Source organism: Penicillium riverlandense (assembly GCF_028828495.1).
Source record: "Penicillium riverlandense strain IBT 135883 chromosome Unknown utg000008l_segment0_segment0, whole genome shotgun sequence".
Lineage (NCBI taxonomy): Eukaryota > Fungi > Ascomycota > Eurotiomycetes > Eurotiales > Aspergillaceae > Penicillium > Penicillium riverlandense.
The window spans coordinates 1,008,150-1,023,910 of NW_026643199.1; the positions used below are offsets into that span (position 1 = coordinate 1,008,150).

At 52.4% G+C, this 15,761-nt stretch overlaps 3 protein-coding genes across 3 annotated transcripts; 1 reads left to right on the top strand and 2 right to left on the bottom strand.

Moving 5' to 3' along the window:
* Positions 1–668: 668 nt before the first annotated feature.
* On the bottom strand, positions 669–3,657 carry ura7 (small subunit rRNA maturation protein UTP4; the record flags this gene model as incomplete). The annotated part of the gene is made up of 3 exons (XM_057200815.1): positions 669–2,249; positions 2,308–2,540; positions 2,601–3,657. The coding sequence occupies 3 exons, from the start codon at positions 3,655–3,657 to the stop codon at positions 669–671; spliced, it is 2,871 nt and encodes a 956-aa protein (XP_057048802.1).
* Positions 3,658–11,501: 7,844 nt separating this feature from the next.
* On the top strand, positions 11,502–12,890 carry N7474_009406 (uncharacterized protein; the record flags this gene model as incomplete). The annotated part of the gene is made up of 2 exons (XM_057200816.1): positions 11,502–11,726; positions 11,787–12,890. The coding sequence occupies 2 exons, from the start codon at positions 11,502–11,504 to the stop codon at positions 12,888–12,890; spliced, it is 1,329 nt and encodes a 442-aa protein (XP_057048803.1).
* A 2,175-nt stretch (positions 12,891–15,065) lies between these two features.
* N7474_009407 (uncharacterized protein) lies at positions 15,066–15,401 on the bottom strand (the record flags this gene model as incomplete). The annotated part of the gene is made up of 1 exon (XM_057200817.1): positions 15,066–15,401. The coding sequence occupies one exon, from the start codon at positions 15,399–15,401 to the stop codon at positions 15,066–15,068; it is 336 nt and encodes a 111-aa protein (XP_057048804.1).
* Between the last annotated feature and the right edge of the window lie 360 nt (positions 15,402–15,761).

Here is a 15,761-nt window from a genome sequence, read left to right on the forward strand (position 1 = left end):
GCTATTCTATAGATAGAGTCCTGAAAATATCGAGGCTGTGATGCAAGCACGATAAAAGGCAATGTTGTCTGCGTGGAGATGGTATGAACTGCCCCTCCCCTCAGATAAAGAGGGAGACTCCAGTCCGGCCGTGGCGCAGCGTCTTCTTTCGGTACTCGACGGGAGGCCTGATGCCGGGTTCGATCTTAGAGAGCCCGTTGAGGCTATAAGGCAGCCTGGAAGGATCACGAAGAGTCTTGAAGGCGCTACACTGGGCTCGAATAGGCCTGACGGTTTGCTGACGACGATAAGCTCTCAGGAGCCACGATAAGAGCGGGGGTCGGATCGGACGGAGACACGGGGACTGGGGGAGAAGAGGATGCTGTGGGACGGGTGCAGATGTTCTTTTCTCATAAAACAATCTCCTTTCGAACTGGGATGGAGGAGAGAAGGAAAGTTGGGGAAGGTCGGGGGACGTCAAGCTGAGAAACAAGCTGAAGTAGGTTTTGCTGCCTCAGGCCACAACCCCGCACGGGAATCGTGATCTCCCGGTCATAGATCTGATAGTTACTCGGAAATAGTGTATAGAAGTGCAAGAAATGTATTTATCCCTGTACAACGCGCCGGAGGAGATGCTCCTGCAATGCTCGACGAAAAAATAATACAATATTTTAAAAAGCCACCACCCATCACTCGTAATCCCGGACATACCGACCCGGCAACTCAACATCCCACATCGGTCGTTCTACCACTGCAACCTCCAGATTCCCACTTGTCTGCTCATCTAAGCTATCCCCTGCCACGGTGTTGAGAGGGACAATACCCAAGATGTCCCGATATTTATAGGTGTGCCACCACCGACGAGGATGCTGCGACGAGGCGCCGTTGATCTCGACCAGCTGATTCTGGGGGATGGTTCCGGTTCCATTGACAAGGGGGGTTGGATTTCCCTTGGCGTCGAGTTGCTTCAGGGGTGATCCATTCTCCACTTCGCTTCCATTCGCACGGCGGAGACGGGCCAGGTTGGCTTCACTGCTTGCCGCGAAGGTCTCGTCGTACTCGTAGGCCTCGTCTTCCTCGCCCGGGACGCGAGAACGTTCTTTATCCAGTGAAATCCACTCGCCCCGCGACCCATCGCTTCCAACAACCTTGCGGACCTTGCTTCCGAGGTGGATGTCCGTCTGCGAGCGAGGAATCTGGTCCCCTGCCCCACTGTTGGGCTTCTTGCGCTCATTGCCGGCCTCTTCTTGCAGGTCGCGTTTCCGTTTCGATGCTTTGGCCAGCTGACCAGGCGGGTTGGCCTCTTCTGCTGTTGCTGCTGCTTCGGCCTCGATTTGTTCGGGAGATGGGAAATCCTGGAGCAGGTCAAACATCCAGAGCCAGGATGTTCCATACAGCCAGAGACGCTCTCGGCCCTCAAACAAATCCCACATGCAACCCATGGCTCTGTCCTTCACTCCCCGAAACTCTGCAGGAAGATAAGCCTTCGGGTTGCGCCTCGACCAGTCCGATAGCTTGCCATTCAAAGCCTCAAACTCCATAAGCTGGTGTTCACTGGTAAGCACCATCAGCCTATACTTGCGGTGGCTGTGATCAGTGCCGTTGGCCAGCAGGTTCTTCGAAGGAGTAACCGGGGGGCGGAAGGACATCAAGGCTATTCCGGACTTCATACGGGGAATAGGAGAGTCGGAGGCGGCGATTTGCCAGCGCTCGCCCTCGATCGCCACATCTTCGTCCTCCTCGTCGGATGATTCATCGTCGGATGCTGACACCCCATTGCTCTTGACGTGACCATTGGCGCCGGAGCCCGTCTCTGTGCCTAGAACCCAGGTATCGACACAACCCGAAATATCACCAGAAGCAAAGACCTTGCTATCGTCCGAGAAGATGACAGATCGAATCGTCCTCTCGTAGTCACCCAGAGTACCGTGAGACGCCTTCTCGTGTCGTGCATGTCGTGTAGCTCTCTTCAGTTTCGCGAGGTGAGGCAAGACTTGGACTCCCTCCGTGTTTGAAGGCTGGATCCTTGCCATGTGGATATCGCTGTTTGGCCGAATAAGACAAAGCCACCGGCTATCCGGGGAGATTGTAACAAGACGTGCACCTTCGTCAGAAATTCCCTTGGGGACCTCAAGCTTTTGTATCCGCAGAGCACCTTTCTCGTCACCCTTTCGTCGGCGAACAGCAAATAGTTTGACATCGGCGATCGTAGCGACAGCAAGGATCTTCCCGTCCTGGGACAACATGGCAGAAGTAATATTCTCTTCGCCCTGTGAGAAATTGTAGAGTTAGAATGAGACAAAGCTATGCGGACGCCCTATTTCTTACCTGAATCATAATTTTGCCAACAAGTCTCTGTCTCTGGCCGTCGATATTCTCATACGGAGAGGTCGGTCCTCGTGCCAAACGCCAAAGGCTGATCTCTCGATCCCAGAAACTCATCACCAAACGAGACGAGGGTGAGGAGGCGAGCTGGGGAATTTGAGGCAGACTTGATAATTTCCGGTGGTGTTCCTTGCCAAATTCACGCAGCGGCAGTACAACCGGTGTTGCGTCGGGGCCTACAAGCAATGGGTTAGTATATCTGGCGACCTGGGGGATTCGACGGAATTGTCACATACCTCCAGACACAGCAATGCTGATATCCTTAGTCTCATAAACAGCAAAAGTCTTCACATCGTGCGAGTGGTAACGCCTATGCATCAACTCCACCCATCGACTTTTCTTGTCTCCCTTCTCTCCCTCCTTCTTGCGATAAACGACGGTCCTCTGGTCAGCGCCTCCGCTAACGACAGTATCCCCATTTACGCTCACTGCCACATCGAGCACATCGGCCTGATGGCCCTGGATGCGCTGGGTGAGGGAAAAATTCCTTGCATCCCAGAACCGGATTTCACCAGCGGAGTCTCCAGAGACAATGGTGCCGTCCGGGAGACATTTGACGGACCAGACCAAAAGCTCCTTCGAGCCGCCCGTGGGACCCTTTCCAAGCGAGATCGTTCTCAACTGCTGGCCGGTGCGAATATCGAAGAGGCGAATCGAGCTATCGGCATAGCCTGCAACGATGGTGTTACGGTTCTGGAAGGTGACGCTGAGCACGCGTGCCCTCTTGGTCGACGGGCGCACCAGACGTAGAAACTTGAGGTCGTCATCGGCGGTAGACAGGATCGCGATCGAGCCATCGGCACAGCCGGCTGCGAGATGCTGGCCCGTAAACTCCCCGTCGGCGGCAGGCAGCAGCTTCCCATCCTGGCCTCGCCGCGTCGCCTGCCACCGCGGCTGCGCAGCAAGGCACCAGATCTCGCCATAATTCCCACTCGAATGGCGCAAAGGACGACCGTTCTCGAGGTCCCACTCAGTTACCGCGGTGGAGAATCCAATGCTGAACAACCTCAACTTGCCGGGCAGCTTAGCACCGTCGGGACCGTCCTCTTGGGGATCCAGTGTCCATGCAAGTCCCTCAATACTTCTATCCTTTCCTCCATGTAGGACAGTCTCCTGGAACCAAGCCCCGCGCATGGGATTCCATATCTCGATGTCGCCGTTCGCACGCCCGATCGCGAGTCGAAGAGTAGGCACACCGCGACCAGCTAGATCAGCGGATGGGGGATGCGAGAATGCGAGCGCATTAATCGCCTGCGGGTTGTAGGAGACGAAACGGCAGCGGTGGATGTCCATAATCGGTGCAACAAACTTCGCCCGAAGCCAAAGCTGTCTCGGTCGGAAATGATTGACGGTGATTGTGAGACAACGATAGGGGCGCTGGAGATCAATTCAAGAAATACTCCAACTCGGGCCGTAAAAGCAGCCCTAAACACTCATTGTGAAAGAGTAGAGGAAGGAATGGGTGAAGTGTTGTCGTTGTTCGCCGTTGCGGCTATTTCTCTTTTTTTTTCTTGTAGATGATTTTTCTGCCGGAACAATTCGACCGAAATGGCCGGTTTGTCCGGATCACATGATTTATCTATACCTGGAAAGTAAGGTGTCGATATTGATGCCATCTCGAGTACATTAACAATAAAGATTCTTCACGACGTTTCAGATCGAACAGTTCAGGGTACCAATCTGCTTGTCATCGACACGGGCAGTAATTTTCAAGACAGCCGCTACAACATGTATGGTATCAACATGCAAGACACACACGACCTGGGTACTTTGTTTACTTATCAGGACTCGTGCAACACTCTCGGCGTAGCAAAAGTCACATTCCAAATTAATCAATTGACAAGTGGCGGTCAACGTGTTCGCATGGCTTGACATTTCCGATCAACAGGTAACTGTTGATTAATTCTTGACAGACGGAACGCCTGAGCGCACAGTAGTTTGACGTCTTCTGGCGACGAACAGAGACATTTGGCAGTCTGGACCCCCCACGAACCGCCTACCGACACACCCCAGTCCACGGCTGTCCACCGGGGGACGACCACGTCAGAAGCAGCCAATCTCGCATGATACTTCTCTATGTATCAGATTTCCAAGAAAGCCGGGGCGTCCAGACCTCTGATAGGGCCGATATTGCAGACTCGAGCTCCACCTCGGAGACGCCCCTGCACGCGCTCACTGGACGAGCACGAGCGAGCCAAGGACCGCGGAGAGGTTGACGGGTTGCCGTCAGCGTCTCATTGAGCCCGTGGCGCAGCACACACATGGAGGGGCAGGCCAAGCAGGAGATATTCTGCGATCAGCATTAATCCATGGTGCCAGGGAACGCCCCCGGTCAGCACGGGCTGCCTATGGATCGATAGCTCACCGGATAAGGTTGGATGCGCTCACTCTCCATCTGGATCTCGGCTTTCGATTTAGTGTTAGTCCAAACTCAGGCACCGCAATCAAAGCGGAGCAGTGCGTGCGACTGGAACTGCGACGAGATAATCTCGGTACAACATCGTGAACTCTGGATCTGATCTCATGGTGCCCCGCTTAACAGCTTTAGCACCGTCCCATCCGATCGGAAGCTGTCCCAGTTCATGGGGTGATTCTGTCGATCGAGGTGCGCCGACCCCCAAAATGGACCGCGTTTCGCTTCCGTCTTGCTCGCGTGCGAACTATTTATGATTTCTTGCCGCGGCATGAACTGCTCTCGTGCAGGGCTGAAACTTGGTCCTGTCCCGCCTCGGCGGGAGGGAGAGGGGGAGGCTGTGATCGTCTCCGTCTTCTCCGTCTGCCGGCCGGTCCAGGATCGCGGCGTCAGCTCGTGAACATCAAAGAGGGGGGAGGTTCGTCGATCGGTCACTACACTATCTTCGGCGCGTTCACGAGTTTGACTAGGATTCGCGTTTGTGGCAATCGTGGCAATGAATTGTCTGGTTACAGTACGTCCATCCCTCTCTCGTGAAAGCGGACGCTGTCCGAAAATACATGTGCTGGACCCATAGTAGGCAGTTGGGATTTGTTCAGCTGTCAATCTCCAGCCACCCGGAGGAATAGGAGATTTTCTCTGCTCAACTATTACCTCTTTCATGCAAGAATGCGAACGTGCAATACTAGCTGTGGGACGCAATGACGGCATAGCTTTACGACTAGTGGAGTATGGGGCGAAGCCTCCTTCAAATCTGTTGTCCTTGCACAGCTGCAGGGGGTAGAGACTGGTGGTTCTTCTTCGAAGCTGCTCGGTGATCCCGACTCGGTTAAGTACTCTCGAGCTCCGTGCTGGTTCCCACCTGTAACTATACTACAGTACTGTACAGCAGCCAATTTATCCTCTTTGGGAGAGCAGTGCGGTAATCCGTACGGGGCGAAAAGCTCTTTCCAAAAGTTCCTTACAATTCTCCACTGAAGCTAGACCCGGGATGGAATAGCTGGTACTGAACAGCCTTACTGCTCCGATTACCTTCCCGTCTCAAATCGGACAGGTCTCTTACGGCCATACAAGGATGTTCATTGCCAGGTTGTGGTTCCAGTTTTTCCGCTCCCCTCCCCTGAAAATACCCATGGTTCCTTGCTGGTGCCAATAATATGATCGACGGTCGCATTTCACCCGCCAACCCGTGGTGGTCTCGACGTGGAAAGAAAAGAGCTTGGTCCAAGCGTAGGGGCAGAGAAAAGGGGGCTGCCCGAAAATCCCACGCCAATTACCCATGGTTGAGCCTCCGCTGCCCCAGCTGCTTAGGGCTTTAACCCAAACGAGTCATATTGTCTTGAACTTTTTTCCCTACGCGCGGAATTATTACTAGCACCATTCTTATTCGTTGTCGTGATTTGCAGATCCAGCAAATAGCTCAAATTTTGGGTTGTCAATGTTATCGTCGTGGATTTATTGGACATTGCCCGCCACCGAGCGAGAGCACGCGAGAGCACCGTAATGCGAGTTTAGGACAAGCAAGGCGTGCGGTAATGATTCGGACCGCGCCTTGCTGGGTATCGGATACGAGCCTGACGCGCCTTGTGCACCACCCACGTAAAGTATTGACTTAAGGTGCAAACGGAGAATGAAAAAAGAAAATGTCTGACGTGGTGGAGTTCCGAAAGAAAAAAGGAAAAAACCTTCAGACCGTTGTAGAAGTCCCCGCTGGGGGGCTGCACCGAAACGATGGTTTTTTCACCGGTCAATATACACAACATTTGACAGGAATAAAGAAAAAGAAACCCGACAGTACAATAGTCATCGATGCTTTTAATCTTTCGGTCAATTCAGCTCTTTTCTACGAGCTGGCCTGAATATGACGGCAGCTGAACTAAATCGAATGCATTCGTATATGTAGTTTTAACTGGAGATCCGCCCGGCTGTACAAACCAACCCAACCATCCCATATTCCAAGACATTGCCATCCCAACTAGCGGAATCCTTCTATTCTTCTAGAAGGAAACTGTTACCTTTGGGATCCGCTACTTCCGGAATCCACAGGCACCGCTTTGTTTTTCACGTCAGAGCCACAGTGGATCTTGAATTGTAGCTGTCAACGGAGCGGGTCGGCCACTAAAAGAGCTTTTCTTCTGCGTTGGAACATGTTGCCAGGCTACCGTAAATTGGAAGAAGCCAATACGGTCGGCCGTTGTCCTGCCATCCCTCCCTGTACCATAGTTTCTCTCTCCCGGACCGGGCCTGCTGAGGAGCCGTTGTTTTGGATGTGGAGTCCGGGTTTTGTATGTTGAAGAATTTGAAGGATGTGGGCGGAACGTACCGTAGAGATTTTTTTTCTACCTAAGTGGGCTGTTATTTGATACCAAACGGTATACTGCTGCAAGTCTCGGGTGACCGGCGAGAATATACAGGTTGAAACGGAAATGAGCAGGTGTTGTATAGAAAGAAAATTTCGGCCTCTAGAATTAATGTTTCTGGTAGAGGCCTAGTAGTGAGAGCTGAGTACGACGATACCAAGGTGGACACCACGATGACATACAGAAAGCAGATCATAAATGTGGCGACTTGATGGACAGAGACACTCCGTGCGAAGCTGCAAACAAGATGACCGCTGGATCCACGAGTAGACCAGATCTCCCATTCGGAGTGTTATACGTAGTTCATGAACTTCCTGGAATTACTGGTCCAAGGAGAATTTCTCCCTTGCAGAGGAAATCCCGATGCAGGGACGACTCCAGGAAACACGTAGACAGCGTGGAGGGTTGGGGTTTCTTGTCAGTCAGGAGAGTAGAATATATCTGCTTCGTGTGTATGGTAGACCAGACCAAAGCTTCAAACCAATGAAAGCAGAGAGCTTGAATGTGTGAATTCAAGGCCAGACGTGCATGATATGCACCATTGGCTATTCCAGTTCAAGTTCCATCTGACACCTGGCTGCCAAGGGGCGATTCCATTTTGGGCTTTTGACGACAGGTTCTGATTTCTTCGCTAACTAAACCTGCGGTCCCAAAAGTGCGAATATCTGGCGATCGGCCCAAAGCTCCTCAAGCCAGAATTGTACCCAGGAGTTGTCACTACTGGCCACTGTGTCGTCTCACATGTTGGCGCTCTCGGGAACGCCGTCGGTGCCTAGAGCCGAATCGCGCGGAGAGCCAGACAAGACACGAATAATAATTCCCCAATGGCGCGCGCTTTCTCTATCTGTTTGTACTTGAAACTCCAGTCAGAGATCAAAAAAAAGCCCCTTTTGGTTCATTTCCGGCTGGGCGCATCGCAATGCAAATCATTCACTAGTTTCCCCAGCCATTTCTTGCTCCAGGTTACAGACTCGCTTCGGGGGGCAAACCGGTAGTGGGAGGCCCCATAGGACTGTGCACGCCCGCATAAGATGATACCCAATCCAACCCCCCGAGCAGGTCCGTCATTTGGCCCCCCCTATTTCCCGGACAGGACGCCCAACCCAATGATTCTGAGCGATCGACAGGCTGGTGGTGTCAGATTGCCCTGGAATGAAATGATTCAAAATACAGGGCATCCAGATTCGCGTTCTAGGCTGCGGGCAGGATGGAACGTCGGGGTTGGTTCAGACTCTAAAACACGAAACCTTACAGCCTGTGTCAACTGAGATAGACTCCGTCGTGAATTATTGGCAATTGAAATGATCCAAATAGAGGGTCGCTCTGTTTGCCATGCTTAAATAAGTGCTCCCCTTGCATTGCTACGTTGTACAGAAGATTTGGCACCAATTCTACCGTGATGATTATTGGGATAGAGAAGTAGTTAAGCATGTCAGTCATTTACAACGGTCAAGCCGCATACGTCTTCCATTTCAATAGACCGGGTAATGGTGAGAGGGGCAAGGGACAAAGCAAGGAGACAGCGCCCGAGGGCTAACATCTTTCTGGAAATCCAAGGACCAGTCAACCTTATCGACGGTCGCGTGGAGGGAGAACGCGTAGAAAGACAGAGATACAAAGAACAGGATCGGAGGGGCCGGCTGTGCCGCACCTACAACCTGCTTTGGAATGATGAATCCCCACATAGTCGCCAGCTGAGTTGAAGTCAGCCCAAGCCAGGGCCATCCTGGCCGGGCCAGTCACGGCGCGCAGGCCACAGGCGACCCTGGAACGCGAGCAAATGTTACGAGTCGATCCGGGCTGCCCCTTTTCACCCATCCATCAAGTAATCAAGTGAGTTAGGAATGGCGCGCAGACAGGAAAGCACAGGATGCCTTGCTGCAGCGCCCCGTAAAGAGTTTATTCGCTCCATCATATACCGGTCGCTACGAAATTGGTAGAGCAGCAGCGTCATCAGTATGACCACATTCAGTAACTAACTAATGGGTCGAAAGGTAATAAATTCAGCCACGGAGATCTCTCCACCAGGTTCCGATCCAAAATGACCGGGTCGCGCCCAGCTGAGACCGCGATCTATGTATAATCCGAGTACGGGAGGTAATGAATAATGGCTGGCCAAGAGGCTCTCTGGTGGGGAGTGGAGGACGCTTACTCGCTTCGTGTATGCTGAGCAAGGACCAACCACGGGGGGCTCAGGCCTCGCTCCTGAGGGGATTGGGGGTATTAATTGTTTTGTCAGGGAATAGTGCCAGCAACACAGGGACCCTCGTTCGAGGCCGTGTGAGCAGTAGAGTGCGTAAGAATGAATCCAGTCCTTGCAGTTGGGGGTTTCGAAAACCAAAAAATACCAGGTACGCAATACCACGGCCGGTCACAATACGGTTTCCCCACAGAGCCGACCCACGGAAACCGGCGTCCAGTATTACCGTATGGAAGAGCATCTCTTTTTAGTCTCAGCTTCTCTTAACTTCTCCCTTCTCACACCCGCCTGGAGAGAGAACTTCCATCCCTCCTCCTTGTACCTCTCCTCCTCCTCCCTCCCTCCCTCCTCCTCCCCTCTCGGTCACCGTTCCTCTTTCCTCCCCTTCGTCAATTCGTGGAGATAGAGTTACACCCTGGAGTCTGGTCTCCTAGCCCCCCCGAGTGCATTCGAGTCGACCGTCATCGTCAACTCAGATCCTCAACGGCTACACTAGATCTCCAGTCGAGTCGAACGTCTCGACCTCGACGCCTTCATTCGACGTTTGTTAGCTCAAACGGCGAATTCTCTCCCCCGGTCCCCTCCTGATCCGGGACGACCTCGAACCCTCCTGATCCATCTCCTGCCGGTTAGAAGAGCGACAGGGTGGGCAAGTCATTTCGGATAGACTTCGAATGATACCATATATATTATAGTGGTCGGCTTTTGGTTGTTTTTCCAGCGTGATAACCTAGGAGGTGAGTGAAGTCTTTTTTTTCCTTTCGTGAAATGGTCTCGAGTCAGACCCGGGCATCAAATGGAATTGTGTACGCCTGTGTACGTCTGTTCCCCTCAACGGGAGATGCATCGGTAGCACAGGCAGATGGCAATATGCTCAGAGTGCCATGGAAGTGGCCGTCGATGGCTGGCACACGACACCTCGATTCGTGCAACTCCGATACCTGGATTCCCACAACCCGTGAACCTCCATTACCTACACCCCATTCGATTCCATCGAGATTGGAGGACGAGTGAGAGAGGTTTTGGAGACGAACACATGCATTGCGTGCTGGGTTGTGGTTCCATGGAATCAGGGGAAAGCCGGTGTGCTGAAGAGAGCAGAGTGCCAGGTGCATTTGCTCCTAGAGCTTCACTGCAAAACTGCACTTAAGATACCAAGGTTCAATATGAGCTGTTTATCTAAAGGACACTTGAATAAAGGGGGTCTGCCGCTCTTATACCGTTGCGGGACATACCTCGGGTCTGACGATCCAAGCCAATGCCCACACCGGCAACCGATCCAACATCGGCATTTTGTTTGTGAGAGAAAATGCAGGGACTAACATTGAATGCTTGTAGGATTGTCCTTGTTCATCTATCGTCACTCCTTTTGATGTGGATGATCTTGGCCGTTGAACGTCCATCCTATCCTACCACGCTTCAATCGACTGCCTAATCTTCATTCGGAGACCTATCGTGAAGTGTGAGTTCCTACTTGTTTGCTGTCTTTTCCCTTTTTTTCCCCTCCCCTGACGATCGTGACCCCCTACATAGGGTTGGCCTCCTGTGCACTCCACATTCCGCAGTACGGCCCCAGGGGTGAAAGACGTTCGCTCGTACTTCATCTCTCGGACTGGTATCCTCCAGAATCCCAATTCATCGGATCATTCCTGCGTTCTTGGCCAGCCTAGATGCCAGTCTCGCCGTCACGGTAAGGGTTGCATTGTGCCCTCTGCCCGAAGGCTTCTTTATCTGGGTTAGTATTCTCCTGCGGAGCCAATACCTTCCCTCGGTCTTCCTCTTCTTCCCTTTCACCGAGACCTTCCTTCTGTCTTTCTCATTACCTGCTGTCTTAATTCTAAATTGCTCTTAATCACCTGGCTAATACCCACTCCTCGTCCCTCCAGCTTCGACCTCTGGAAGACCTTCGTCTCGGTTTTCCGGCCTGTCTTGTCTTCTCCAGCATCCTGACTATCGTCTCGACGCTGGTCCACACTCTTTAATCATTCCAACTACTTTCCAGTCATTCCTTTCTTCCAACTAATCCGACGACTGTCACTCTCTTAATTCCGTCGTTGCCTGTCAGACTTGGTCGTCCAGGTTTCAATCTTTCGAATATCCCACAGATCTAATTTTTTCTTCTCACCACTTTCATTTGCATTTTTTGGAACGGTCCCTCGACAATATGGCTTTCCACCACCGCCCGACCTCCAGCTTCCAGCCTTGTGAGACCTTCTTCGTGGAGTGCGATGACTACACTCTGCCGCAGTTGACCGCAAAGCAACAAGCCGAGAAGGAGCACACCAAACTGGTAGCTCGTGAACGGCAATTTGCTATTGCGGATCAACTGTCGAAGATTGCCAGCGATGAGCTCCGCGAAGATATCCTGTCCCACATGCTGGAGATGGATGTTAGTGGCCACGAAACCCTGCTGTCGAGTCTTGTTGCTAACCTACCTCTCTTCTGCTAGGGTCAAACCCTTCCTGACGTCGAGTCTATCGATATTCAGACCGAAATCCAGTGGTTCATGCGTCCCTACCTTCTTGACTTCTTGATCGAGGCCCACACTGCCTTCCAACTCCTGCCGTCGACGCTGTTCTTGGCGATCAACATCTTGGACCGGTACTGCTCCAAGCGTGTGGTGTACAAGCGGCACTATCAGTTGGTTGGTTGTGCGGCCATGCTCATCGCCGCCAAGTACAATGACAAGAAGGATCGGGTCCCCACTGTCAAGGAGCTGAAGTCGATGTGCTGCTCTCTCTACGATGACGATATGTTCATCCAGATGGAATGGCATGTGCTGCAGACGCTCGGCTGGACGATTGGACACCCTACCGTGGACGCCTTCCTGCAGATCGCTACTCTGGATGAAGCATACGATCCCGAGGTGGAGCACATGGCACTTTATGTTTTGGAGATTGCCCTGTTCCATCGGGACTTCGTGTCTAAGCCCTCCTGCGATCTCGCTCGGGCTGCGTTGGCACTCTCACGGTGTATCCTCGGCCGGCCGCAGCCGCGCCACACTCACTGGGCTTCGCAGTATGACTCTATGACGTTGGTCGGCCTGTCCCAGCAACTTCATCAGCCGTCGACTGTGGTCGCTCGCAAGTACGCCTCGGCTCACTACTCGCGAGTGTCCAAGATCCTCGAGCACTTCCTTACTCGCCAGGCATCGATGGTCAGTTATTCTCGCTGCACGCCTCCGGTGGAGACCCCTGCCGAGTCCAAGCCCTACACGGGGGAGATGGGTCTGGCGACTCCCCAGAAGTCCCAGCAGTTGACTGCCATCCCGCACGGGTACCTCACTCCGCCCATCACGCCAGAGAACGCGGCCTTTGTCCATGCTCATACGGGCAATCCGGACGTGGCCCGAGGAGTGCCCGTCCCGAGCGCCTGCTCACCAACACCATCGCCGTCATCTGAGATGCAGTACATGAGCACCGATGCCTATCAGCAGCAGGATACCATGTACATGTCTCAAGCACAGCACCCATATCAGCACCAGCAGCCGCTACAGCAGTACGCTCCCCATCCACAAATGGGAGTCCCCGCGACCTATGTGGGTGCCATGTAAAAAAGGAAAGACGACTACCCGAAAAGTGATTTTGCGTCCTGCACATATTCCTTCGGTCCGCCTTTTCTTTCTCTGTCTAATAGAGCATCTGCCTGCGCTCCCTGGGTCTGCCGTGCTAATTCACCTAATCATCTCACGACGCCCTCGCCTCTCTGCTGTCACATTGAGCCATCGTCGCTCCTCGAACTCGACCTCAGTCTCACTATCATTCAACTATTGCATTCGGCTCCGGTCCGCTGGATCGGAGTCGACATCAGCCATTTTTTTTCATTCACTGTTCCAAAATTGCATACCCCCGTTTCCTTTTCTTGTCTGTTTCTGTCCATCTTCTGGATCATCAAGTTGCATTTGATCTTTTATTATTTTGTTCTAGCATTGCAAGCGCGAGCCATGTTGATTCATTGTTTCAAGATTGCATCTGCCACTTACCTTCCCCTCTACCCTGACCATACTTCACTTCGTGTCAAGGAGCTTTTCCCACCTCCTTGGCCTTCTTGTCTCCAGCTGCGCGCCCGTCGGCGCCGCGCCTTTGCATCACCAGCATCCTTTCTTTACCTCATACGATCTTTCGCAGCAAATTGCCTGCCTCCAGACTCCCCCACCCCCCATTTTCGACCGCCTCAGATAAAGGAAAAAAGTCTTTAATGTGTCTGACCTCGTCTTCTCTGGTGAGACAGAGATAGACGCACCCACACCAAAGGTGTTCTTCCAATAAAAGAAGAGGTCACAAAAAAAGCAAAAAACGCGACAAAACCCCGGAAAAAAGACTTCGCTGTCTCTCATCCCCTGGGGAGAAGGGAAAAAAGAATACCCCAACCTTCTTCCCATTTTGTTCTTCCTCTTGCAATCAATCCCCCCAATTTCCCCCCGAGTGGCCCTATGTGTATCTAGCCAATGGGCAACTTCGTGTGTGCTTTCTTACTTGTTGTCTCTTTTTGTATGGACTCTATCGTCTAGTGTGGAGAATCAATTGTGCCAAATGGCCCATGAATGATATTCCAGCTGTGGGAATTCTTCGTCTCTGTAGTCTGGTTCATACGGGTCCGTTGTTGACAGTTTTCTTTTTAAAGCCGTCTCGACCATGGAACGACACCGATAATTCAATGGAGTTTTGTGGTTGGCTGGATGGCCCTCGTTGTGGAGAATAAGTGGATCCCAGCAGATCCGCCTTGATTACGCATTTTGTATTTCTCTCCTTGCTCGCTGCTTGAGGGTACTCGCGTAGCTAGCTGTAGTGGAGAGGCACAATATCCTATTGTGTTGTAGTAGGCGTATACTTGAGCTATGGGTTTGCGTTAAGTCCGAGATAGCATCTCTGGGACTGTCACTGGAGAAATATATATAACCGCGGAGTCCGTTCAAGTTACATCCAACTTTAAAGCTGGAAAGCTAGTATCTGTTCGTTTGGAAATGTGACGCTCCAGTGAATATAAAATACAGTCTTTGTTTTTATTCCCCCACTCCACGCAGCGCAGTGCTACGCATCCGAACAAATGGGAGTGTAAATTACAGAAACGCAAGAGTATCCAGTGTAGTTGAGTTAATAGTGGAGAATGTACACTTTCCCCATCTAGGCGGACAGAGAAATGGAAGAGGTCTGAGTGGTGAGGGTATTGAGATGAGAGCAAGGAGACGATGGGAGACAGTAGCCGGCCAGCCCACCCGATGGGGTCAATGGAAATGGAAGCGAGAGGAAGACAAACATGCAAAATATAGGAAACAAATAACACCAGGACCCAGAACTCCGCCGATGAATATGTAATGGTATGGTACAGGGAGGGAATAGTACAGCTCTCGTGTTGAGTGGCAGGGGAGAAGTAAGCGCGAAATCCGGGGAGAGAAAGCAGGAATCCCCCATGGAAGAAGACCCAGGCAGAGACGGGTTGGCAGTGGCAACAATCAGCGCAGCGGAACGGAAGCCATCATTGCTTGACCAAGCCCGATTGGATCGAAAAGAGAGAGACCCCCTTGGGCGTCGCCCGAAATAGAATAATCCCGGGCCCTTGCCCCTTTTTCTGATCTGGATCGGATTGGATCCCTGCCGCGTACCTGACAAGCTCGGGCCCGGTCAAATGGCAATCTCGCTATGTTGTCGATCATCGCCTCACTTTTTCGGGGGTCTTTTCTGGGACTTTCTTTCTCGGGAGACGAAAAAAGCTGCCCCCCCGGGGATGATTATTTCCAGCGCTGTTTGTCCCAATCTGATGGCCGGGTCTCATCATAGATCTGGCCGCCCTTGTTGTGTACGATGACCGGTGGCTGGCGGCGGCGGCGGCTGGTGTTGGATTTCGCGGCTGGCACTGTGGGTAGCGGCGTCGTTAGCTTGCTGCCAAATCCTGGACTGCCGCGGTGGTAGGCAGGGTAGGCAGGGGTTGTGTGTCCTTTACACTGCACAATGATCGACGTACCGGGAACTTCGGTGACGATGACCTGGTCGTTGCTGTCGGTGCTATCACCGCTGCCTTTGCTGGCTAAGGAGGAATTTGAATCGTTGGTGACCTTGTGTGGCATGATTGAAGGTGGATGTGGATGTAGGTTCGAGATCAAGTATAGAGGGGATGTATATCGAGAACGAAGTCAGGGATTTGGCCGCAGCGTTGAACTGCGGCAGAGACAGAGAAATAAGATAAAGTAGTCAGGATGAGTATGAGCTGAGTTGAGCTGAGAATGAGGAACTATGTATGCTTCAATTGAAACTTCCCCCTTGTTGTCCGGGGGGCGACAAAGCGGTCTTTGTACTCCGTATACGTGCTACAGCCCATTCCGCATTAGGTGAGCGTAATGGATTCCCCGATCTCTCAAGTGACACCGAGAACTTGCCCCCCCTCCCCCGAAGGCCCCCAGGGCCGGCCACGTAAATGGGCGTCTCAG